General features: G+C 44.4%; 1 protein-coding gene across 1 annotated transcript in view; it reads right to left on the bottom strand.

The window, feature by feature from the left end:
- Positions 1–8,649: 8,649 nt before the first annotated feature.
- PRR5 (proline rich 5) overlaps positions 8,650–27,589 on the bottom strand; it is a 53,648-nt gene continuing 34,708 nt past the window's right edge. The window contains exons 7-8 of the mRNA XM_075716158.1: positions 12,056–12,194; positions 8,650–9,200 (exon numbers count right to left, since the gene is read on the bottom strand). Of these exons, the coding sequence (XP_075572273.1) occupies positions 8,650–9,200; positions 12,056–12,194 (690 nt within the window). The remainder of the gene's footprint in view (positions 9,201–12,055; positions 12,195–27,589) is intronic.

The following is a 27,589-nucleotide window of genomic DNA, read 5'->3' as shown; positions in this document are numbered from 1 at the left end:
GGCTTGACCCATACAAGGCCAATTTCAAAATACTAGGGCTGTTTGTCAGTAACCAGTAACTACTTGTTTATAGGAAGTAGAAGAAAAAGATGAGACAGGGGGACTAGCACTGCCCCAGATGTGTTTGGATGTATCTGCACCCGACAGAGTAAAACTTCAAATGTCACCTTGGATCTTGGCACCCAAATGCCGTTTTGTTCATGAACAGAGCCCTTGGTGTTTGACCCAAGGAAAAGAGAAGTGAATGTAGAAAATAACTAACATCCCAAGCCTGGTTTTCTCAGCAATGTTCATCATATCCCAGAGAGTGCAGCTGATTGCCTTCCCCCTCGCTGTGCACAGCAGCAGGGGAGTTGCAGGAATGCTTGTGCAACAAAACCCTTTCTTCCTCCTCTCTGTCAACATGCCCTGGAAAGCTGGAGTTTTCTTCAGAAAGCTTTTATCCACTTGAGTACTGCCTGGTTTGCTAGCAGTACAACGTACTCAACTGCCACCACTCCTCACTCCTGGAATGGGTGACACGAAAAGCAATTAAAAATAATTTTAAAAGCCAATTTTGCCAAAAATTTGGAACATTTGTATGACAAATTGGGATTTAAATTGAACTAGTGAAACTGAAAATGTTTTCCACCCTTACCCTAACAAATTCCTCCCCTCATAAGCCTTCAAAATTCTCCACTTGGAGGTCTGTACAAGATTTTCTTCAGAATAATTTCTGTTTGCCCTCCTCCCCCGGGGAGGTTTGAACAAGGTTTAACAATAGGGACATTGCAAAGCTGCTGGTGCAGATGTGGGGTGAGATCTTAGCTGCATTTGGAGTCAGTTAAGTTTTGCAGTTAAATGGTTTGCATCTTTTGTCTGCTCTAGCACCCACATCCCATTCTGCCTCCAATTTTTAGATGCAGCATTTGCATTTCTACTTTTACTACTCTATCTTACCATGTAAAGAGATTGCTTGTGGATACCCCAAGAGGTTACCAACTTCTCCAGCTTCCTGTAGTGTGTTACCATCCCAGATGATTGCATCCCCATGCAGTTTAAGAATGACATGGCTTAATAATTCACAGCAAATGGAGTATTTATGAAAGACACACATTATTGTGGAGAACTGGAAAGCACAAGTACCATACATGTATTTTAACACAAGCCTGAGGGCATGATCCAAACACTTATAAACTAGCAACCTTTGCATCTGTATCTGGGGAAAAAACAGTTCAAGTGATCATGAAGAACAGAACATTACAATCTCAATTTTCCACAAAACTACTGCAAGTGGGAAGATAAATTTTCCTCTTTGGAAATCAAGCCTAATGCCTTTCAGGTTTTTGATTGGAAGAGATGGATGAAGTGTGAAGCAGAGATATTTGATCCTGGGGGTTACTGAGTATATTCAGGACAGAACATGAGGAATTTCAGAGGGACCTAAACTATTTAGAGTAATGGGCAATAAGAAGCTTGATGCTGATAAGAACAGAGTAACACGGATTGAAAGAAAAAAAAAAAACCATGAAGTGCTCAAAGCTCACAGAGTATTAAAGAGGTAATATCAGCTAAAGAAACAGAGCCTAGTGTCACTGTAAACATGTCAGTGAAGATTGCTGTTGAGGAGGAAAGCCAATCAAGGCATGAAGATAGATCATAAATAAGAATTAATTAGCCTGTATAGACCTAAATCAGTGCTGCAGCTACATTAAAAGAATATGACGGCAACAAAGTTAAATACACAAAAGTTAGGGTTGCATTGCTAATTTACATTCAATCATTCTCCAATACACTGCCTCCTCTCCTCTTGTTGTGCATGCTTTATCATGAAACCTTTAAGCAACAGACAATTGAGTCGTCAATTTAAAATGTAAGAAAGACAGGTAAGAACATTATCCCCATGTTCTGAAGAGGTCTAGAGCTATTAAGTGACTTAAATCTATGCAAAAAGCCTGTGGAGGATGTGGAATTAAGCTATCCCAGTCTCTGAGTTCCAGCCCAGCAGTGTGATCCCAAGACTAATCTTCATTGTAAAGACAATAGTGCCCTAAGAATTCCCTTCAAATCCTGATTTCCAAACCCAGAGTTTGGAAGGCTAGGGTTTATAAAGGGAATGCATTTTGAAATCTAGCTAAAACTCTGCCTAAGACTAACTATTCGCTTTTGCAGGGAGGAAAAAAAAAAATCATCCTACAATACTGAGGCAATAAGTATGTTCTGGAAGAGTTAGCAATCTTAAGGTGAAAATGCTGACGCAGATCCTCAGTAATAGAAATATAAACTTAGCCCCCGCTACCTCATTTTACAAAGGCAGCTAACTAACAATAAACTTCTGGCAGGTTTTTTAGCCCAGCAGTTCCATGACTGTTCACACACCCAGTTTTCCCTTCCCTCTGGCTTTGGCAGAGCATCCTGGCAGTTCCTCTCTCAGGTAGGCAGTCCTGCTATAGGTAGGCGAGCAGCCAGTTTGCTAATCCAATTATGCACTACAAGATCTGAGGGGTACACCATTTGTGAAAGAATAGGCTATTTTAATTATTTAATTACTAGTCAAGTTACTTGCCTGAAGAATATTAAAATGCCAGCGTAATTATGACACTGAGATAGTAGGTCAAAGCTAAATCCTTTCTGCAGATCTCCCCAAAATGTGGCTTCTGAGGGTGATACAGAGTAAGCAGCAGCTTTAAGCCAGGTAGGGGATTTCAGAGAGATGATGCATTAGCCTAATTCTGAGTCTGATTAAACCAGTTGAGTTTAACCATCTGTTTTGATGGAGCAATGAGGCCAACACAGAGCACCTGAGAGAGTTTTGTGTCCACTTGTTTGCAGTATCCTGGGACCACACAAAATATTTGAACCACTTTCTGGCACTTCTCTCAATGGCTCGGGGAGTTCGGTCATTTGGTATAACCTCAGTCCCTCAGAGATCCCTTATCGGTCGGTAACATCAGAAAACAGGCAGAAGCCTGAGGTCCTTCAGGCGATACAGAGGGACCAGGAGCCTTGGATGCCTCCAGCAGCTCCTCCCTGGCAGCTCTTTTCCACATCACCTTCCTGGGAAGGATGGGCTGGCAGCTGACCCACAGCAGCCCAACAAATATCAGGTGGTCTGTGGTTTTCTGAAGCCTGCTGCCAGTTAAGACAAATACACTGCTTCGAGCAGCTCTAACCCAAGTTGGATTTTAGAGGACACAATGGCACAGGCTGCTTTCTTACAGAATCATAGAATCATAGAATCGTTTAGGTTGGAAAAGACCTTTAAGATCATCCAGTCCAACCATTAACCTACACTACCAAGTCTACTCTAAACCAATCAAGGGTAGACTAGACTAAAAAGGGCAGACTAGACTAAATCAAGGGTAGACTTGGCGCCTTCCACTCTACACCCAGCTCAAGATGCTGGCCAGCTCTTTGAGCCCTGAGTAGTCTCTTCCCTTTGCACAGGAAGAGGAGTCTAGAAACTTGCAAACCACTGAGCACAGCAATCTGCTGCTGTGGCTACCACATCATGTGAAGAGAAAGGGATGTTAGAAGCATTTTTGAGGCAAATATATTTATTCCCCTTTTAGAAGTGTATTTTTTCCTTTGTGGAAAGGTGCGAACAAGACTTCAGTTGTAAATCAAGCATTTTATTCTCTTGGAGGGCATGGTGGCAAGGATTTATTTATTATTAAAATGGCTGCATAGGTTATTTGCAGCACTGCCAGCTCGATTGATATCTGGGTTTCTGCTCCCTGCCCCCTCCCCAAATTTTGGTACTTTGAGAAGAGTTCTGGAATGACAGTCACACCTCTGCAGACCAGAGCTTGAAAATAACACTAAGGGCTTTCTGGCACCTTTATTTCCAAGATGTTCTTACAGGTTATTATCCTAATAAAGGGGCAATCCATACATCTCTAATCAGAACTTTAGTGAGACATCAGATATGTTCATATACTCGCATGTCTCTATGGCGGCCCTAGAAGGTAGCCCATAGCTCTCCTGTCACCACAGCTTAGCAGTTCAGACCGTATCAGCAAGCACGTTTTAGTCAAAAGCACTATCAAAACCAGCTTGCCAGGAGCTAATTGAATAATGGAAAGTAATTTTCCCCATTTCTATGAAAAAAAAGGCCTCTATTTGGGCAGCATTATTTGCAGCCAATTATTCTGCTATTTCCAGTTGTGCTCCAGGGAGCTGTATTACTTCTCCAAAGAGCTCAGCAGCTGTTCACTAGGTTAGTCTCCCAGTTCTTTTGCTTGCATAACATTCACCCTGCAGTGCCAGATGACAGGAGCTGTAAGTGCTATCTGTTGCTCTGTATTATCCCTCATAGGGTTTTGGAACCCATCCCAACCACGGAAAGAGCAGAGAGCTTTTCATTTTTGGATTAGGATATAAAATGCCACAGTTTATCCTAACAAAGGAAGGGTGGAGAGGAGTAACTGGCATACAGAGAATGCCCCCTTAGGGACAAAGCTTGAGTATCACTGGTGCACTGGGACACTGCCATATAGCAACATTTGAAAGCTGAAAGCCATCGCTTCATAAATGTATTTTGGCAAGAACCTGTGCTATTCTCTTTGATAACACATTTTTCCTTTGTAATGACTCCATGATTTGTCTCTAAGACGACCACATCCCTGACTTGCCTGCTTTGGGATTACTAGCAGAAGGATCACAAATTAGGGTAGTGTCACATCTGTGCACCATTTAAGGTCACTGAACACTGGCACACTGGGATTTGATTGCCCGCACACACCTGGCTCAGCATCACTCGCATGATCTGTCCTCCCAGGGCTATGTCCGACTCCATGCCCCTCCGCACCTTGCACATTCACACACATGATCTTGCAACTACAAACCAGACCTGCAAAAAGGCTCAAAGCACAGAGGTAGAGCACAGCTCCACCTACATCCTACAGTAGTGCCCTCAGTCATGCCACTTCTTGGGGAATAAGTTGGTGAGAAACCTCATCTCTGAGGACAACAGAGATGGTGGCTTTCACAGGAATTAGCTAGACCACCACACCCAGTTTTTCAATTTACAGTCATATCTGCCTACATATTTTAATATAAACTTGAAGGAGAGACAAAATGCCACCCTATCACCATTGCAGCAAGGAACTTAACTCTTGACTTCAGATTTTTCAGGCTCGCCATAGCAAGCCTGCTAAGTTTTATGTATTTTCTGTAATTAAAAGATAGCCCTGAAACTGCAGTTTGAACCCTTCAAGTCAGAATGCATTTACTCCTTCTTTAGTCATTACCCCAGTCACAGAGCTTTAGCATAGCAGACAAAACACTTTTGTGAATACCACATTTGCTAGCAGAGGCAAGTTTAGTTCAGCAAGCTCTAAACCACAGCAACAGCAGAGCTCAGCCTATTCCATTACAGCATCATCAAGTCAACTTACTTTAACTGAAGCCAGTTGAGAGCCTCTTCATCCTAAAGAGGATAAATACAAGCCTTTTACTTCAGCTCAGCAGTATTCACAGAACAGCCCAACACATAACAACAAGTAATGAATCCCACCAGGTCTGGGCCCAATTTCCTTACATACTCATTCAACCCTACCACAGCTAGTAATCACAGTTTTGGGGGCAGGGCGGGGTGGTGCTGGACTGGGCTTGGCTGTACTTTGCTTTTCTCTTCTCCCATGCTCCAGCATGGTCCTGGTAAACAGGGCTTGGTCTGTATCTGCTGAAGAGTCTACATGCTGCTAATGAAAGCCTACATTAGATCTTTCTGCTGCTACAGCTTTGACCCTAAAGAGCCCTCTTTAAGAGTTAGAAATGTGGAAGTTAGATTGGAAGTGCTGGGCTGCAATGCTACAACGCTCTGGGATGCCTGGTTCCCCATGCAGAGCATGTGGGAAGGCAAAGTGTCCAAGAACAGGCTTTTACAACAGGTGCCAGGCTACCTGCCTTGGCCAAGAGGAAACGCTGAAGACGACTATTTCCTAAATCCTGCTCCTCTTTGAGGTTTTCTGAGGTGGCTGTTAGGAATACTCCTCTTATGTGGTCACCGTCTTGAACCCAGTCTTTAAATAACCTTCTAAAACAGCTGGAGGAGGATTTTCATTCGCTAGCTTCGTGTGTGCAAGGTGCAAGAGGTTAGTTCATGGCCACCATACCAGGGGATTCAAGGTCTCCTATCATAAGGGATGCAAAAGCTCAGGTGGGAAGGGTCCTAGCAGTCCCTTTCTCTTCTTAGTTGAAACTGTGCTTAAATATTCCCGAATAATTAAGTAAGCTTATGACTCTTATTACATTTAATGTTCCCTAAGGGAAGAAAGTGTGCAGAGGTCTTGATCCACTGTATCTTTTAAATTTTCTTGTAGGGGGTTTAATCTATCTTCTCCTGCCCTGCACTATGTTCTTAGAACAAGGCTGTGGATCATCTTTTTCCCCAACCTAAATAATAATTCAGGAAACAGAACAGCGTTTGTCAGAAGGAACAAGGGTAGAGATTGAGGGTGCCAGCTTGGGGGCTTACACCACTTTAGGACACTTTTGGAAATCACCGATCCTGTCGCATGCTGGATCCAAGTTCAGTGAGACCTCTTCTCTCTCCTGTGGTTTGCATAGGGCCAAATGTGGCAACAAATGTGCCTTGCGACTGCGGGCTCATCATGCCCCACAGCTAGAAGAGCGTGGGCAAACACCCACTGGTAGCACCAACCGTTTGGTAGGAACCTGATAAACCTCGGATGTGAGCAAGCTGCCAACACACTCAGCCCCATCAGGAGTGAAGTACTCCTGAGTGTGCCCCAGTGCACAACTGCGGGATTGTACAGGCGTCGCCATGGCCAGGAAGCAGCCAAACGGGTGACCTGATAATCTGCAACTTTTAGTTGCACATCCAGAGGGCTAGTTAGGTGCCTGCATCCTAAGCCACTTTGTTTATTGGACCTCAAAGATCCCCCCGGGCAGCAGAGTTGCTCTCGCTGAGAGTATGTTCTGCTGCATCTGCATTTCTGCCAGTTGGTGTTAAGTACCTCCGCATTGACTCTGCCCCACATCAGATGGTCCCATCCAGGGGTTCTCCCTGGCTGTTAGGTTTGAGACTGTTGGGACATAGAAGCAATTATTTATCTCTGTGTAAAAGAAACTTTTAAGTATGACCTAACTTAAGTGCCTACCTGTAGGGGAGGCTGCACAGCTGAACATGCCAAACACAAAGAAGCAAAACAGACACCAAACCTCTGCCTCATTTATGGGGCTCCTTCCTCAGCTGGCTTCTGAGGTTCTCAAATTTCTGTGTTATGGGGAGGCTGCACATCTATCTGGAAGCTGAAATCTCCAGCAGTGAAGCAGGGCAGTAGCAAAAGATTGAGCTCACACTTTCCAAAAGATCAAGTAGTGAGGCCAAAAGAAATTATCAGAAGTGGGGTCTTGAGCCTAGAAACATAATAAAAACCTGGGGAAGAGTTTGGCGAATGTTGGGGTCAGCAGTGCAAGTGCAGAGCAAAGCTGGAGAGTCCTCAAGCACCTGAGCTAAGCACCAGGCACTGTCAGACCAAACTGATGACCAGCCTCTGCTGAGCAGCTCAGGAGTTACCGACTGACTCTCCTCCAGAGGAGATGCCTGGAATGGAGTAACCTGAAGTAGCTCTTTCTTCACTGTAAAACCATCTGATCAAAAATCTATCAGGCATCAGGATTTCTGCTTCACCTTAGTATCCTCTGTAAAACCACTGGCACAGCTCTTACAACACCATGTTACTGCAAGGGAGAATCAAAGAGCTGGGCGTGCTCAGGACGAGAAGAGCTGCAAGGTTCACGCTCCCCAAGTATCAATAGATAATTGGCAGCATATGCATTATTGTATTTCTTTAAGAATATATATATATAATGAGGATTTCCACCAAGAGGCCATATTTTTATTTATTTAGGAAACAAATAAGTTGAATTCTACTGGAATCTCTCCATACAATGGATGCTCCAGGAGTCAACAGTGCACAGATTTCTTGGAAGTGCCATGTTCGGAGCAAATTAACAGTGTCTTAAAAGCCAGTTTCAAGACAACTCTCTCACAGACACAAGGTATTGGCTGTGAAACAGAACATGAGACATGAGGCATCGTGTGACATCAGGTAGCATATTTCTGTTTATTTGCCTTTCTTCAAGAACTCTAGCTCACCATTAGGCAAAGGAGTGCATACAAGATGTACAAGAAAAAGATTAAAAGAGACTTCTTTATCACTCTATTCTGTGGCATGAAGGCCCACAGCCTCTGGGGTTTTTTGGTTTTTTAAAAGGCTATGTTTTTGCTCTGGCTGAAGTGTTACAGTTCAGAGAACAACCTGCCATCTACAGGAAATCTCTTGAGAAAATTAAAAGTGAACACAGCTATTTTCTAGGCTGTTTTACTGAACAAACACTGCCAGCTGCACTAATAGCATTTTACCAGACACTTGTCAGCTTATGAACCCCTAAGTTTATAAAGACAATAGGAAATCTGACTGCAGAGTGACAGGGACAGGGAGAAGTGGTTGGAGTTTCTTCCCCCTCACAGCAGATTCCAGCCTTCTGTAAACTTGTGTTTGTGTACTTCAGTACAGCTGTGATGACCTACAACAGAGGTTCTGCCCTAGACACATATAGCTTGCCCATAGTCCGACTGAATGCATTAGTAACTTTCATATATAATATTAAAACCCAAGGTTTGTCTCTCAATGTCCTTCACATGATGCTCTGTCTGTTCACGTCCACATTGTATGCTGATGAATTGGAACAGCCTCGGCCAAAATCAATAAAAATGCCTTCAGAATCAGAGTCGATCGACTCCAAAATCTGATCCACTATGTTCTCAGGGCTGGAAGAGGGAACTGGAATCAAGGAAGAGTCCCTCTCCAGCTCAAAAGACCTGTGCGGGTCGTCCATCGAGTGGAAGAGTCCTTTCTGTTGCTCAGCTGTGCCAAGTTTGCTAGAGCACTGCACTGACCCAGTGTTGGGCCTCTCCTGGTCTCCTGACAGCGAGCTTTTTGTGGCCGTCATGGAGCTCTTGGAACCGTTGTCCATGATGGTGGTGAGGTTAGAGTACCCCTGTAGCTCCAGGCAGGAAGTCATTTCCGAAACAGAGTGCCTTCGGATGCCCGTTCCATTGGCAGCCATGCCCTCGGTTTCATACTCGGCCACTGGTGTCAGCAGTGGATTGTTGTAGCTTTTTGATCGCACCACGGGGTTCTTGGCAAGGATGTCACCCGATTTTGAACGCCTGAAGAACCGCTTCTCTGTAAACAGAGAAAGATCCAGAGTAATATCTACAAAATCTCCCATTTTTGTGGTACTAATAATTACAAGTGTTCAAAAGAAAAGTCAAGGCCTGAATATTCATGAGCTTTTCTTGAATGACAAAAACATTTTTAAAAGAATACATTTTGCTGGTTTTATAGATCCATGGGATTCAGATTTCCTAGATTTCTTTAGCATACTTTAGACCTCAAACATATCTTGACAAATGACAGCTGAGATGGCCTTCTATTCATACAACTTCAGCAGAGGGAGTAAACCAGTAAATATTGTGGGAGACCTGATACACAACTGCAATACTTTCTTTAGACAAGAACAGAAAGTGCAATTCTGTTCTTGTTCAGGCTATAAAGGTCATCACTAATTTCTAGTAGTTGAAATCTAACTTTTCTACCCACCCTGGGAAAATCACGTCTCTTCAAATTTGGGGATTAAGACAGGCAGTCTTACTTAATAATTCTGGAAAAACTTAGATTCAAAGCATTGTTCGGAGACCACACAAGGAGAGCACACTGTCGGTGTCTGGAAATGTTAACTGGAGGGCAGCGCCCCCAGCAACCTTTTTGGGGAACAAACCTGCACTTGATCCCGCAGTGATTGTATAAATGATGATGTTAACCAAGCAGGCTCTTTCCAAAGAATGAGCAGCAGGTGGCAGCAAGTCAGCACGGAGATCTGCCACCACTGGTTTAGGGCTGGAGTGCTCTCTGGCAGCTAGACCAAAATGATCATCATGAAAACTTTTTGCAGACTTCATTATACAGACTCACTTGTGAAAAAAAAAAAAAAAAAAAAAAAAAAAAAAAAAAAAAAGTGGTGTGAATAATAGGTCTCGCTTTTGAAGCTTTCTCCCTGCTACTCTCGCTTTGCCATCCCCATGAAAGGGGCGCGGCTGGAGAAGGCAAATGAGTTACACTCTGGAAGTCAACCGCAGCCACTGCATATAAATTGTTGGCTTTAAATCAGGATGTTGGTATATGTTCCCCTCCAAACGACGCAATTTCCTTTAGAAATACCAGTCTCTTCTAAAACTATACTTATGTATAATTATGCGCTTACCTGGACACAAATTCCAATCATATGCTATACTACTAAAAAAGCCAGTTTCTGTACTTAAGATTGTATTTTGCAGTTGTTTCTGCCTCAGCAGTGAAATCAGCTGAGCCAAGTTCACTTTTGGACTTCTTCCTTGTTAGGAGTTTGACCTGGCAAACAGAATAGGTTCCCTGGGGCTGCCCTGCCACAAGAACTGTGGCTTTTTGGTCACACCAAGGCTTGGCTGGAGGGGAAGGCTGGGCGTGCTGGCCAGACAGAGAAGAAAAGGGGTCAGAGGCCTCACCAGTCCCAAGGAAAATATGTCACAGCTTTAAATCATACTACCAAAATAGCTGGATAGAACTAGATGCATTAGTTTAAAAGCAGCAGAGACTTATGCACTCAACTCCCTTGGATCCCAGGTTCACTGACTCTAGTAAGACCTATTCAGGGATACTGCCACAGACCACAGCAAGGGGAAGTGCTCAGTCTACCAAAACCTTCATATCTTCTGCAATCATATAATACAACATTTATTTTCTAACAACCCACTTCACTGGAGTTTTATTCTCTTTGGGTGCATTTTTTTTCTGTCCTGACATACAGAAGCTTGCATTCAGGAAATGTCAGTTTGGGGCTCCATTTAAATGCTTGTGGCCTTTTAACGGCAGGCAACGAATAAAGTAGTAATCCTGAACCATTTTCCATAAATAACTGGCCTCCACTTATTCACATAAAACTGGTTTGTTTCTTGAACACGTACGGCAATAAAACCATTTTTCTGTTCAGCTTCTGGGGAAAATCCACTACCTTATTGACCATTTCTGTATTAAATTGACCGCACAGAAAACACACAACTGAACTTATTTTCCCCTCTATTTTCTCTGTTGAAGCAAGCCATCACAGTATTTACATTAAAATACTCAGGTACTACCACGCTGCCTTTTTGCTTTACGCTGGTAGTATTCCCCTGGCATTTTCAACAGACTGAATTATTATGTAGGATATTCAAAAGACCTTCATCTTGGCCAAATCTTGCCTTCACAGAAGTCACTGAATGCTTCAGAACTCAAAGAATCATAGAAAATAAGCTGGAAGGGACTTGAGAAGGTCACTCACTCGGCCTCTCTCACCAGGCAGGACCACATTTACCCACCTTGCTCCTTTTGGATGCCTATGTACATGACATGTATATAGCAGTGAAAATTCAACAGCCTCCAGAGGCAGTTTATGTACCATTAGAGACTCTTACTTCCACGTAATCTGAATTTGCCCCGCTATGTGTGGTCCACTCTATTTTTCTTATCTCCAGTGGGATGGAGAACAGCTTATTACCTTCTACTCTGCAGTAAGCTTTTACATGTTTGAAGGCTTATCACTTAGTCTTCTCTAAGACAAATTCCTACTCTCTTCCCTGCTTTAAATAGCTTTGTATGAGCTTTGTGCACTAATGAACAGACGCTACTGAGCACTCTAGAAATGACTTGCTTCTTCCTCTCACTGTCCATAAAGCATCCTGTGTTAGAGCTCTCATTAAAAGGCAGAACGGAAATGCTAAACACACTCTAGATTCACAGATTTATTAATGAGCACTGTTACGATGATCTGTTTTCATCTTCTGTCACTGGCAAGTTTCACTGTGACTTTGCACATTGCAAAGAGCGTGGCCTTAGAAAAAAGAGCCTGACCACGTTGCGTCAATACTGGCAGTCTCCTCTCGTGTGGGCCCTGGCCCTGTGTGGACCCAGGTTTTGGTGAAGCCCTCTGTGCTGTGTCAAATCGAGTCTCTTGTTATTCTTACCCAAGATACAGGAAGAGTGCGTGAAGGGTCCATCACTGGAATACAGACCGTACGTGCCCAAGTAAGGAGAAACGACTTTCTGGATCAGGGATTCCAGTTTCAAATAATCTTCAGTCACACCTTTAGACTCGTGAACCCCCTGAAAGACAGAAAATAGCCAAGATGAGCACTGTCCCCTCCGACCACAAGCTTTCGCTGCTCACCCGGGCAAGCAAAGAGGCAGCAAGCATTTTCACTAAGTTATATAGCAAAGGTGCACCATGACATGATACTGGTTTGTTACTACAGCTGATTCCTCTTATTGTAAAGCTAAGAGATGTGAGTCGAACCGGAGAGACTCACCATGCAGGCACTGCACAAATGCTCAGAAAGAGGCAATAGCTACTTCCAGGACATTTAAATCCAGAAAGGTACATTCTGCTTAGTGCAAAGGCAGTCAGGGAGCATGGAGGATGCAGTCCATGAAGATGAATTAAAGACCAGCCGGGTTAGCTCAGTTGGTTAGAGCATGGTGCTAAAAACATCCCTGGACTTTTTGTTATTGCAATCTTACGCTGACTTCCTGAACGAACTGCTGCTGAGAGCTGCACCAGCGGCTGGTACCACAGGGTGTCACTGCCATCTAAGCAATACCAACAGGGTTACGAAAAAGGTGAAACTGAGACTCTCAAATATTTATTCCAGAATATTTGCAACAAGAAATATTTCTAGTGAAGAGGTTTGTATCTCTTTCCTCACCCCCTCCCTGGCACTTGCCATTATCCAGGCAAAAGTCACATTATAACTCACATGGTAAGATTCACCCATAGCCAAAATCTTTTGCCCTTAGCTGTTCACTCTGCACTTTCACCCACAAATGGGCTTATAAGGCCCCAGAGGTGACAGGAAAACCCTGTAGAGTTGTAGTCTCCCTTCCACTTACAGCTGCAGGGTGCCCATGCTCCTGTGTTGTCTGAGCAGAGCCCTGTATGCTCACGTGTAGGATTCCTCTTGCAACTCCAAGTAAATTCACATTTTAGTATGTTGCTATGTGGCCATATGTTTGACATATCCTGCTGCAGAATTAAGATCCCAAATGCCATACTCAGCAAGAAGTTTGCTTGAATTTAGCAGAATTCCAGATTTCATAGTATGCCCCTGAACTATTGTAAAAAGAAACACTTTGGGATGAAAGCCTCCAGAGAGCAATATTGCAGATCAAATGAGTAAAATTGCAACACTTCCTTCAGCATGTGGAAGGATCCTGATGTTCAGGATGTATTCACTGCTCAGTATGATTCACCAACCAGTGTCTACGGGTGACTATCAGCCTGCAACTTGTTTGTGAATGGCTTACTTCACCTCTTGGCTGCTGCACTGCCTGAATGCTGCCTGGCGTTACTTGATAGAAGTTTATGAATGGAAAATAAATCGTGGCCAACAGAGAATGCATACAATTTGGATTCCCATTCAGCAGGTTTTAAATAATGAATAACAATCTTTGGAGATATGCTATGGCCTGTAAAGCTTTAGGAAAGTCACAAATGCAAATATGAACGCAAGAGCACGTGCAGTGAATCTGAAAGCTTGCAAAGACTCAAGTAACAGCAGAATGAGCCCACAGACATTCAACCAATTAAAACCAGACAAAAATAACATAGGAATAATTCAGAAGACTTAGTGAAGGTGCACATATTATTTCAAAGTCATTGTTGGCCTGTATCAGAGAAAAATGTTTCAAATAACGGGAGGAAGGGTCTCAATTTTTATCGTGTTGAGATTTGCTCCAGGGTTTCCCCTCTTGCCTTGCTGGGATTTAGCCAAGGTCTTTTCAGCCCTCAGAAGGGCAACATGCCTGCTACCTCACTACATATTCACGATCGCATCAAGCTCATAACCCACTGGCAAAGGCCAGCACGTTAGGCCATCTGCTCCAGGCTCCCACTCCAATTACCTCTGGAACTGGTCTCCTAAATGGGATATATACTACTAGTGGCAAAAGCCAGTGATGTTTAGCATTGCTCATGCCCAGACTTTGTGGTAAGACTTTATTTACTTTTCTGCCATTTAAGTATTTTTGATATTCGTGAAGGAGGGTAGCTAAATATCAACTGTGGAGAATGAAACCCAGTAATTCACTAGTACCATGCTGGCAACAAAACAGCTCTTGCCACTAGCAGAACTGTGACACTGTACAAGTGACAGAAGTGTCCTCGTCCAGTGGCATCTTGATGCTGTCTGATTTCCTATCAGCCTTACCTGCCTGAAAAATTCTTTTGGTTTCCCTCTTGGTTGTGAATAACCTGTTCTACTATACATTCCTCCTTCCCTGATGAACACCTCAAAAGCCCAAGCTGTATTCTGTGCTGACTTCTGTTCTGGCGGGGATACAAGGAGGCTTCCAGCAGCTCTCTTGCGTTGGGGTAGGCTCCTGGGGTGAGCAGAGAGGATGGAGACTGAATCCCCAAACTCCATCTGCTGCGACACCCCTCTACCACAGGGCCGGGGAGCAGCTGTGCTGGGGCACAGATTTGCCTTGTCCCTGCCACCACTGTGCCGCAGCTGCTGTGCCTGGAGAGCCCACCGGCTCACTGCTACCAAGAAATACCCTCTCTCAAAATCCCCCCTCCCTAACCACTTGCATCAGCTTCTTCAGTCTTGCCCTCAACCTTCATTCCTGCTCTCCCAAGGGTGGTGCTAATCGACACCCCCCTTTTCACTTCAGCCTCTTTTAGTTCCCACCTTTGAAGTGAAGAGGCCACAAAATACCACCTTTACAGTGTAAAACGACCCAGTATTAACACAGCCTGCCATTAGTCTTATTCCTCAGTTCTGCGATCATCCACCGGATGCTTTTCAGAACATATTGAAAAGTCACAAAACATCTGGCGTCCACTAAAGCTGGGGTGACTTCTCTTCTGCTCTTTACCTCGGCACAAACGTGCCGTACCCACCTGCAACATCCTTCCTGCGTTAGCCATTGTTCCTGGTCTTCCTGCAGGCGCCTGATGGGGCAGTTCCCTTAAACCATTTTCTTGGTGTGGAGTTTCTGTGAGAGCAGGAGTGTAACAGGCTACAGACCATGTCCTGAACTCGTAAAAGAGCGTTTTTCCTGCATTTCTTTCTGCTGTGTTATTCAACGACAAACATCCTCCGGGCCTCTATTTAACCAAATACAAGTACATCCCAATATTCAGCAAGGACTATCTCAGCTTTCCAAACCCAAGCTTCCCATGTGACCTGAATGATACCATCACTTATTTAGGAATTACCCCAGCCGGAGTGGCCCAGAGGAGTGTCTGCAAGCTCAGAGCAAGCCAGGGCCACCTCCGCCTGGCCGGAGCCCCTGCCCAGGGGCAGAGAGGCACTGCGCTGCAGTCACTGCATGCTGCTCACAAAGCCAAATGTCCTCTGACCCAGAGCCAGCTGGTCCTTGCTACAGCTGTGTCAACATGACACAGCTGGGAAGTGTCCCAACCCCAGGGTCCGGGCTATAGGCTGTCAAAGGCTGAGTCATGGGGTGTGAGGCAGCCCCTGCTCCTCTTCATGAGCTTTTAAGATCATGGCCCAGGAAGGAGGTAGCTGCAGGTTCATACATCAGCCCACAACAGGGTAGCTGAGATATACCAAAGGTACTAATGGGGCAGGGGTGCCCCACAACCCTTGTGTGAGAAAGTGGGTCTTTCCAGTTCTGCGATTCTTCCAATTTCGCCTCTTTAGTGAACCCCAGGCGTGGCTGGTGCTGCAGTTGGTGCAGCTGAAGGGCACACAAAGGGGAACTTGCCATGGCGCCAGTGCCTCTGAGCCATCTGGGAGCGGGGCGCAGGGAACAGCAAGCCCACAGCAACAGGGGCTGCAGCAGCCAGCAGATCCCATGGCCCTGGGGGGCCTTGCAGAGTCCCAGCTGTTACTGCCTCACTGATATTAGTATCCAGCATAGCTGGGTTAGAGAAGGGGTCTGAAACCGTAACTGACCTGCCAATTCTTGTTACCACAGCAGCGTGCAAACCTCACTTCAGAAGGTACAGTCATTTGGCACTGTATGGGGCTGAGGGGGGCAAGGAGCTTCAGGGGGAAGGATGGACACCTCCTGTAAGCAGATCAGCTTTGGCAGGCCGGGGGAAGCTTCTGTTTTGCTTTAGCTGCCAGCTCCAAGGGTGCGTTTCAACTCTTTTCTCTGCTGGCGGTTTCCACCCCATCCACTGTGCCACAAGCAAACTCACTTGTTTATGTCACACCTTCTAATTCAGTGGGAAGGCACTTCTGGTGAAAGTATGGTTATAAAGGCTTTCTATATCTATACGTAAATACAGATAGATAGATATACCTGTATAGACATCTATACATCTATCTACATGGATATCTATATATAATTAAAGATACATGAGGTCCTTTATAGACCCTTTCCCAAATTTGTAAGTGATTGCGCTTATAAAGGCAAAATCAGCTTTAGAGTAAAACCAACTTGGGATTGTTATCCACATCACAACAGTTTCTGAAAAACTGACAGCAGGGCTTAAAAGTCACCTATAAAATAATTTTAAGAAGTATTTCCCTGTTATTTTGGCAACTCATGGTTCTTCTTGTACTTACTGCTTGATGCCTTACTAGTTTGGTATGTCACTATATAGCAATAAAGCAAAAGTCAGATCTAGCAGGCTGGCTGCTTAGCTTGCAGGAAGCTGTATCATAATGTGGAAGAAAAAAAAAACTTGGAGCATTATCAGTAAAACAGAGACTCTATCCTTATCTTTATGCAGACATGCAAAAACTTACTTTAAAAGATAACCGTGACCTTTCATGAACCCAATTTCATATTAGCAGGAGAGTTTCATGCTTCTCTGCAAGTGTTAGATGTATCTATTAAATTCCTTCCAAAGGCCTTGCCTGACCTATTTCTCAGTTGAGGGCCAAAATAGCTCAATATCAAATAGTTGCAAGTACCTTAGTACTTCTGGAAGAGGGTGGCTGCTGGATCAAATCCTCATCTTGGTCACACTGTCTTGAAATGCAACAAGAGTCACCTCATTATCTTTGGAAGGATTATAATGTCATACTATGACAAGAGCCTGCCCTACTTTCAAGGAATGGATAATGGGGATTTGAGTCCTGAATATGTGAATATCGTTGCAAAGGGAAAAGGTCTATACTCAGCATCAAGAACGGAGACATGCATTTCTGCATGTAACACAGTATCAAAGTCCCTGACTTCATTAACTTGTAATTAAGTAATTTGGAAACAAAGAATTGTATATAGTAGTTTGGAAGCATTGAAAGGACCCTACACACTACTATTTTTGATATGTAGATCCGTAAGCACTCCCAGAAGGGCCATATACCCTAAAGACTACAGGTTATTGAGGTAGCTGCTTATGAAGTTACTGCCCTGTCTGCTGAGCCGCAGCACCAGCCGCGTGCATGCCCCCCGTTGCTGCACTTGAGCGTGTTGCTGGAACAAAACATTCCTTGTGTTTGGGAACAAAACCTGGTGAGTCAAAACTGTAAGTCATTCCAGCGAGAATGGACACACGGAACTGCTGAGGTTTCCATCCATGTTAATTTAGTAAGTTAACCACAAACTCCTACTGAGCTTTTAAAGGACACAAGGGCTTTATTTGAAAGCATAGGGGAAAGAATAAATCTGTCTTCTGGCACCGCTAATAAACAGATATGTTCAGAAGGATAGTGGCGGGTTTAGTAACCCCACGTAAGACCACAGCCTCCTTTTCCAACACACAGGGCTTGTCTAAGCCTCAAAGTGGTCCTAAAGTGGACACCACTCCAGGCATGCATTTAAGGACTTGAAGAGTCCTCCTCAGACACAACCTTAAAACCTGCCTAAGGCTAAGGTTTATAGCTTTAACCTTTTGCATGCTGTACAACAAAGATGGATTGCTTTGAAGATTTTTTTTTTAACGAACATGTGTTTTAACAAAAAATACTATTAAGCCATTATACACATTGTATCTAAGTGTAGGCCACATGACTTGCAAAGTTGCCAGAAACCTAATCTCTATTTTGGTAACATTTGCCACAATTTTTCTTGCCAAAAAAGTATTAAGTGTCCTTGCTTTATTTTACCATGGCAATGGAATAACCACAATCACAACTCTTTATTTCTATATCCTATTATATTCATTTTTAACACACTGCTCTTTTCTTCATAGGCAGTGAACAGCGATAGTAGCATGCAGGCGGGTAGACCTGCCGTCGATCCAACTCGGTGCAAGATGCAAGCTTGCCTGCAGCCTTTGCTCCTGTGCAACCAGGCAGTCATTGCTGCATACTCCCTGAGGCTTCAGTTCTGTCTTTTTATTCATTACCATACCTGAAATACTTTAATTTTTGGTAAAAAAGAAACCTAAAATATAACCGGATAGTATCAGTGCTTCCAAACAAATGCTCTGAAATGACCATAAACCCCGCTGTGTCAAGCCCAGCCCACTGGGGAGGCGTTCAGGCTGTGAGTTGCAAAGGAGCCCAGAAATTAATCATCTGCCTCCCACCACTTTTCACCTGGTGTTGGCTACCTCACTTCCTCGGGCTCTGGTAAAAAAACCCAGACGTGAAGCAATGCCTAAAGATGGTCACAGCCATGAAAAACTATTTAGGCTGCTGATGGTCCGGTATGTCTCATTAGACAGCCCAGCTAAATCAGGATGCAGAGTTTTAGGCTTCCCATGCTCCTGTGAGCAGATGTAGGACATCTTATGGAAAAGACCTGGCTCGTGAAACCCTGGCATGTGGCAGAAAGACGGCTGTTTTTGTGTATTGTTTGCTGCTTATGCCTCTCGCTTCTCACCCCCAAAACTGGATGTGAAGCTGCGTGTCTCCTTTTTACCTGTATTAGGGAGCAAAGAGATGGCAAAACCTCAACTGTTTCAGTGGCAAAAACTGGTGGCAAATCCCCACTGTTAATAGAACTGCCCAGGGAGACCAATAATGAAATACAGCCCTAGGAGCAGAGACTGCTCCTGGGCCACAGAGCAGGCTACATTAGCTTCTGCCCCATTGCTCTCTGAATTACAGCCTGCTCACAAGTGCTTGCTAGCACAGCACTAAGTAGAACAAAGATGAAATTTTCTTCTCAAGTACTCCTGGTGGGCAGAGCAGCCACCAGCAGAAGAATGGTATATTCACCACTTCATCCAACTGTCTTGAAATCTTGGAATTGGTGGGTTACATTGACTGAAAAATGATTTACCCTAAAAATCCTGCAATGCATCACCCTCTTAATGGCAGGTGAGGCACCAGACCAGAGAACTGAGCACAGAAATCACAGTAGTTGGAGACAAAAGAGCTACAGCTAAAGCTGTCACGTCCCCTGGCTATCAGGAACACCCGAAGAGGATGTCTCATGCATGCCAAGAGGCTAGAAGTAAACCTAGCTGCTGGCTGTTCTTTTTGCTTCCTGCTTCTCCTGGCTGCTTTTAGTTGATGCTTGGCTCATGTTATTGCACTTCAGTGTCTTAGCTGGATCTCCACGTGGCCATCACTCTCTCATGCCTGACTCATTTAGTTTTAACCCTTTCCTTTGTCCCCTTGACATCTCCTGTTTCATAATACCCCACATCCATCCTGACTGCCTCTTTGAGGCCCTGGGCAAGCCCCCATCATCTGCTGAGCTCCTCTGCCGTATGAGCCTCCCTGTATTCATCTTTACCACAGGCTGCTTCAGTGCTGGACAACTGGAAGTTGCCCCAGGTAACTCCTTACTCATCTGTGTCTGAAAATAATCATAAACCACTATTAAACACCAAACTGGTTTTAACTGACCAGCAGTAACTTAGCATTTTGCTGAGTAATTATAAAAGGTCATAGGTCCTTTGCAGTTTCTAGTTCCGACTAATAGCACCCACCACTAGTAACATCCAGAAATGGTGACAAAAAGCAACTGCTTTTCACTTCCCTCTTTAGCACAGAGTATTACAGGACCATTCACCCAATAAATTATACATGAAAAAGATATCTCCAGTGTCTAACTGTACCCTAACAACTGGACATAATGGAGGGAACTACTTCACCCCCACCAGGAACTGTAGATGCGCTGGAGTATACACTGGTAATTGATTAAATGGTGTAGCACTCAACTTCAGCTTTAATGTTTCAGCTGATCAGCATGTTTACATGAGTAAGTACTGGTGTAGAAGACTGCCTCCTGTTTCAGTTGACAAACTGATGGATAGCTTTTAAATGAAAAACATAAAATAGAACGAAATAGAATAAAATAAAAATAGAATAAAAATAAAATCTGTCTTCCCCCAGGTCAGGGTGGGCAAAGCAAGCAGGCCTTCTGGAGCCAAGGCGAGCACCCTGCCAGGAGCAGACACGGCACCGAGGGAGACACAGCACGTCTTGATGCTTGACATGGGAGCAGCTCTACCACAGGGGACACCAAGCAGGAATGAGCCAGATCTGGGGTTACCAACTTCTAGACTCAAGAAAGAAAGAAAGGAATAGAAGCCAGACTTCTAGATGATTTAATGAAGTCATTTCAACAATCATTACTCTTGGTGACTTGATGACCCAGAAGAGCAAAGTCCTCTGCCCATGGGACAGGAAGCAGCTGTATGTGGCTCAGCTCATGACCAAATAACACACCCTGAACCTCAGTCTGCTGGGGCGTCCTCAGCCTGCGTCAGCCGGCCTCCACCCTGGTCTAGCAACAAAAAAACACGACCTACTGCTGAAGCAGTCCTGACATGGTGCTACATGAAACGAAACTGCAGGAAGCATTTACAGGGTCAAGTCCAAACGCAAAGTGAGGTCCTGACCTCATGTACTGCCCTGTCTTAACCACACAGGAAAACAGCTAAGAAATGTAACTATTTTCTGCTTAAAAGCAGCAGATTCCTTGGAGGAAAGAAAAACGCGTTAAGAAATGCATTTCTTTCTTGAACTGGCAATGGGTCAGATCAATATGACTGAAACAAACACACATGCAGCAGCGATAATCTGACAAATACTGGGTCATAATAGTTACCCAACTACTCCGAGGGAAAACTGAAATTAAAAGTCACAAGACATACCTCAAGGCAGACACAGAATAATATCTGTAGTGAAAACACGCATTACTCAGCCAACACTGTTAGTGGAGAATTGATAAGGCTGTGCAGACTGCAGTGCACACCCTGGCGACCACATGAACAGCAAGATCTGCTTCTTACTTTAGTCAAAGAGATAGCAGCAGCCTTACTTGGAAGAGATTTGGAAACCAGTGCCCTTACAGGTTATGACTACTTGTTATCCCACTTTGGCGCATGTAACACCTTTCACTGCGTCATATCTAACCTTCTAAAACTTGAGCAACACAGAGCAACGCAGTCTCAAGGCAGGCACAAAATCACTGTGAGGAGGAACTCGGGAGAAATGGGCAATGGGTCCTTGCCATGTGCACCACTGGCAGCACAGCATGTGCTCCCAGGTATGTTATGGGTCACATTCTGGACTGAGGTCTGCACCCCTCCATCTTACTTTGAATGGACACGTGCACATACTTAATAGCATCTAATACCTAATCATCTCATTTTTACTGATATAATGCTCACACACAAACCTATGGCAGCAAAGTTATGTTTTGAATTACTTGGTTGAGAAGAGGCTTCAGGAGTGGTCCCCTGATGCATAAAATTTTTGTTTTCTCTAAAGCACTGTGGCATTTTCATTGACCAAGCCCACCCAGCCTCATGCTTTGGAGGAGACCACAGTGGCTCTTCGAGCAGCGACTGTTGCCCAAACAGCCGAAGCTGTCCTCCTGCGCACAGCTGTTCAGAGCTGCTACTCTTACTGCACTGCGGAGCATCATCATGAGAGCCTCCTGCTCCCATTTGTTCCATCTTTGGCTGACTTGCACAACACTCTACTTGAAAAACTCACAAGATCTTGCTCTTATATACCCTGCAGCAACTGCCTGGGCTCCAACACAAAATCAGGAAGCCCAAGTAGGTGGATACATTGGGATCCTTCACCCCCAACTGCCCACCTTGTTCCCTGGGAGTCAGTCCTGCAGAGCAAACCCCCCAGTATTATACAAGGGAATTACATTTGTGGAGTAGCATCTGGCCTCCATTTACACATGGAGTAAATGCAGACTCATGAGTAAACTCATGGAGGTATCAGATGTGGTAACGGATTCTTCTCAGCCTTTGCAATCTTGACACCAAGGGTAACACAGTATGTAGAATCAGCCGTACAGTGTCAGACCAGAAGTTAACTAAATTCAGCATTTTCTTGCTAACAATGATAGCAGGAGAAGTGGGGGGGGGGGGGGGGGGGGGGGGGGGGGGGGAGAAAAATAGGGCATGCTCAATGCGGGCTTTCTTGTAGAACATGTTGGTACTTCTGGCAAATAGCAATGTAAAACCTTGCTGCGTGGGACTTTGCAGTAGCCCTTAAGCATAAACAATCTGTGCTAGAAATTATTTAACCAACAAGATGAAGATGGTCAATAATTGATAGAATAACTAGTTTCCAGAAATAAAGAACCAGCCTAACTACTGAATCCTCTGAACAAGGGAGAGGATGGAATTCTTTGGTACTTTCACTAAGTGCTTTCCTCATGTAGTCGCAGCTTTCCTATTTATGAGGTGAGCGAGTGCAATGCCAAACTCTTCTGCTGTCCAATAGAGAAGGACCAGACTGTTGGCAACAATTACTCAGCTTAACTCTGAACATTAATTGAATTTAGTGGAACTACGCTGAGTGACATCAGCTTGGCAGTCCAGCCCAAGCCCGAAAGGGTGAAAACAGGGTGACAACAGGATGAAAACATAAAACATGGAGAGAGGGATTAGTTTTTCCACTTACATTGATGAAATCCTGATGTTCACAGAATCACAGTATGGCTGAAGTTGGCAGGGACCTCTGGAGTCATCTGGTCCAACCCTCCTGCTCAAGCAGGGACACCTACAAGGCTATTGCCCAGGACCATGTCCAGATGGCTTCTGAATGTCTCCAAGGAGGGAGACTGTACCACCTCTCTGGGCAACTTGTGCCAGTACCCAGTCACCTTCACAGTAAAACAGTGTTTCCTCATGTTCAGACAGACCCTCCTGTGTTTCAGTTCGTGCCTATTGCTTCTGGTTCTGTCACTGAGCACCACTGAAAAAAGCTTGGCTCCATCTTCTTTACATTCCCCCTTCAGGTATTTATAAACATTGATAAGATCCCCCTGAGCCTTCTCTTCTCCAGGCTGAAGAGTCCCAGCTCTCTCAGACTTTCCTCACATGAGAGATGCTCCTGTCCCTTTATCATATTCATGGCCCTTCACTGAACTCTCTGCAGTACGTCCATGTCTCTCTTGCACTGCGGAGCCCAGAACTGGACACAGCACTCCAGGTGTGACCTCACGAGTGCTGAGTAGAGGGGAAAGACCACCTCCCGCGACCTGCTGACAATACTTGGCCTAATGCTGCCCAGGATACCATTAGCCTTCTTTGCAGCAAGGGCACACTGCTGGCTCATGTTCTTCTACTAGCTTCAATAGGGCTCAGCGCTCCTGGAGGACTCTCCATCTGAAAGCTTCAAGTCCCGTAAAAATGTTGAGTTAAACTCTGGGAGCTCACTTAGAGGGACTACAAGATCAGTTGATCTGTTTTGAAGAGACATCTGGGTAAAAAGAAATGCCCTGCACCCTACTAACTGGGAGCAGAAAGGGGTCAAGGACTGGGAGTTTCATCTTCCTCCTCCTGCTTCTAGCCCACTTGTCTCTGTTTGCCAGGATAGAAAATTTCAGGTACTTCCTCCCAGGTCTCCCTGATGATTCATGCCACTTGCATCCCAAGCAGACAACTCAGACATTTTTTAGCCTTTAGGAAACACACTCAAAATAGGATCAAAACTGCTTCAAGCAGGGACTAAATTTTGCTTTGTCCAAGCCTGGCTGACTAAGCTGAACCTGATCCACTTAAACTATGTGTACCCTCTTCCCCATGGGGGTTTCTCTGCAGCAGTCCAAAGGCAGAACGAGAAAACGTGCCTGGGCTGGGAGGAAATGGAGGCCACACCTTTGCAGACTGGAACAAGCTGGAAGAAAGCAGTTTCCCCACTCGGAGGGATATCTCAGCCTGGTGGAGGTGGCTAAGAATTCATAATGGACTAATTTTCAGTAAACCTCTAACACTATGCTATGCGTGTTCACAAACACGTATATCTCATGGCAGGAGGAAATGTGAAAAGTAGAACTGTACATCAAATTCTCAATTGCTTTAAGTCAGAATAAACCCTGTTAGGTTAATAATTTTATACTGGTTTACAATGACGGGAGGCCATGCCCTATGTGTTACATGTACATTCCTAGGCACCGGTATCCTTTTTGCATGTGTTGGGCAGATGCAGCTGCACAATTCATGGTTGTAACATTATTAGCCCTCGGTAGTGTTGCTTTACGTTATTTTTTCCTCTCTTTATTTTATCCTAAGCCACTGGCATACTGGTAAAGCCTAGAATATTTGAAGGGTTAAATTGTGTCTTGTCTCATCTCTGCCTCTTGCTCTTCTCATAGCAACAACATTCACGGGAGGGAGAGGCAGAGAGGCTTGCCATTGCCTTATTGACAGAAATCAGCACTTCAGATCCCTGTGACTGCCTCAGAAATAAAGATCTTGTCATATTCACTTTAATCTCCAGCAAGTGCCAAGTTACGTCGATGTCAGCGTCAGAAGCTGCTCTGTCTCTCTCTTCCTTTCGTTGGTGGCACTGAGACACAGAGCAAAGATAAGGAAGACAAAACACCAGACATGGTTTGTGTTAGGCTGGTGAGTGTTTTTCAAATGGCTCGGCTGCAGAAAGATAGCAATAGGACTTTTCTTTCCAGAAAGGATCAAACACTAAGAACAGGTTAGTCTTCCCCTGACCCACAGAAATCCAATGTATTATTTTTCTTTAAACTGTTATTGAATATTTTATATGAGACTGCAAAAGACAAAGCAGAAGATGAAGACTGAAGATAAGTAAAAGATATGAAATGATTAGAAGTAAGGAAGTTACTTTGAGGCTTTAAATACAGTGCTTCGGATCCTGCAGAAGCTGAACAGCCAGTTTGCTAATAAAGATCCACCAAAAATAATGGTATGCATTTCTGACTTTCATAGTTTTAGGGCTAGAGGTTGTCTGATTCCCAGCTAAGTGACTCCCCTGGGCACAGACTAGAGCTGCAATCATCTCAGTCAAATAAGCTAATGAGACTTTGAAACAACCCACCAAATGAATCTATGCATAGGTGAGTGTCTCTGAAGAGCTGTTTATGGAATAAATTTGAGCTGGAGTTAGTTTATCTACATTTACAAATGCTTTGGCACCACCACATTACACTCACGGGCAAACACACATGTGCACAGAAGTGCATGTGCAGCCCCATGCAGAGATCACCCTGCAAGTTACCACATAATTAGATGTGATGTTTAATGTCCAAGAGAATAAAGCTTCTCATTTCTTTTCAGGCTCCCTCCTGAAGTTCTTGCTGATCTATACACATTAAGCTCATCTAACCTTGCTGGGGAATTGATGACTTTTAACTCTGAGCATTCAAGTCTTTTACTTAGTCTCATCTCTGAGTGTTTTCTCATTTAACATTTATTACAAGAAAATCCATCTTGCGTTTATTTTCAGGCGGGTACTCAAACAGAAAAAAGGATGGCAGAGCCCTCCCTCAGTGCATCCAGGCTCTTTTGAAGAGACATCCAAGAAACACTTCTGAAGAGCTGCAAACATTAACTTGACTGCTGTTACCTACTTGTGAGGATTTCTGATATTGCCTTTCACAGCCACACTCCCCTTTTAAATCATTAATGCACATTCATCCCTCAGCACCCTCCACGCCGCTTCATCTTTGCAGGTGACTGAATCTACTCCACAAATTTTCTTCTTTTCTGAAATACACTTGAATAGACTGAGCAAACGTCAGCTGTGCCTTCTGGATTTTTTAAATTTTTGCTATTTCTGGTAGTGACACAATTTTCACCACCACCAACTCATCCCTGTGAGCCAGAAAGCAGCAGATCATCTCCAGATCACCTATCTACCCTGGCTTAAGAAGGTCTGCAGTTCAGTCACCACCCACAGGTAGCTGCCTGCTCAGGCAACCAGCCACTCAGGACAGCTGCTTGCCCTCCGCCTGACGCTTGTGTGGGCAGGGAACAACCCATCAGTACAACTGGGAACCGAGCAGCACGCCCCTGAGTGAGTGCTTTGTGGTTGTTCTCTTGCACAAGGAGGTCAAGCTTCTATCAGTCCCAGAACACGTAAGTTTTGGAGCCCAGGTGCCCAGCAGCCTGGGCCTTCGGGAGCCCTCCTGGCTTGCACCAAAAGCTTTGCTGAAAGCAACACATTCCTACAGAACAATTCAATTTCAATAAAAAAGTCTTTGCCAATTCAAAACACTTGGAAAGTAACTGACTGGATCTAGAGCAGAAACCTTCTCTCAGCAACCCAGCGTGTAGAGGATAAAAAGGACACAAAATCTGAGTTTACAGCCAGAGAGCACTGAGCAGCATACTCCCCAAATGCAACCAGTACAGAGTAGGGATGTGATCATATGAATGGCTGATCTTCCATCCTTCATCCCATCACCTGTCAGGGACATGCACACCAGCAACTCGACAGTCTGGCAAAATTCAGCATCATCCAGCTCTTCTTGCAACAACCACGGTAGATCTACGTGTAATGGAAACCTGTGTGGTTGAAACCAACAGGCGCCCTGACCTACCTCTTGTAGATATGACCCTACTACTGAAATGAAAGTATTTTTTTTTTCCTTTTTCTTTTTTCCAAAGCTGACTGATGCTTTAACTTAATTTGCATAATATCACAGAGCCACCTCCATAGAGCAAGCCTTCTCCTTGTTTCTGTTTTAAATGTTAACAACACTGCTAAATATATATCCTTACTTCAGAACTTTTCAGACAAAACCACCGCCCAGTTCCTCCTCTACTATACACGGGTTTTAGCAGAGCTGCATTAGCTTCATACTGCCTAAACATCTGTCCTCATATGAATCAGACATTTTGAGAAACAATGGAAATACCCCACTGCTTCCTCCAAGGTTTTGTTCTCTTCAACTGAACAAGGAAACCACAAGAAAGGCTCGTGAGTGATACAGGAGGAATGAGGGATGTATTTTTTTTTCCTTGGAGCCCAACAGACAACCCTACAACAAGAGGACAAGAAGGACCACATTGCCCTTAGTGTCTAGAGAACATCTAGACCACTAAGGCCAACGATGTATTATTTGTCATAAAATCACTTCTAGTATGTCTCCTTGTTTCCTCCTCTTCCCCATTTGTCTGTCCAGATACATCTACTGTCTCTTGCATCAGGCTGTATGATCTTTAGTGCAGAGACCATATTTTCATTGTGTTTATACAGTGCCCAGTGCGTGAAGGCTCTTGTCTACCCAGGCTAGCAAGAAAGGAGGCTTGGAGATACATGGTGGCTGCTAATAGAAGCAGCTGACAGCTCTTAGCTGCTTAAGGAGAAGAAATTTAATTGGTTTTATGCAAGAGCTACTCTGAGTATAACAGCTGTATTTTGCAAAATACCTTTCTGACAGATTTCAGC

Source organism: Pelecanus crispus, chromosome 1 (genome assembly GCF_030463565.1).
Source record: "Pelecanus crispus isolate bPelCri1 chromosome 1, bPelCri1.pri, whole genome shotgun sequence".
In the NCBI taxonomy this organism is placed as follows: Eukaryota; Metazoa; Chordata; class Aves; order Pelecaniformes; family Pelecanidae; genus Pelecanus; species Pelecanus crispus.
The sequence above is the reverse complement of the archived record's forward strand: the minus strand, read 5'-3'. Positions and strand labels throughout refer to the sequence as shown.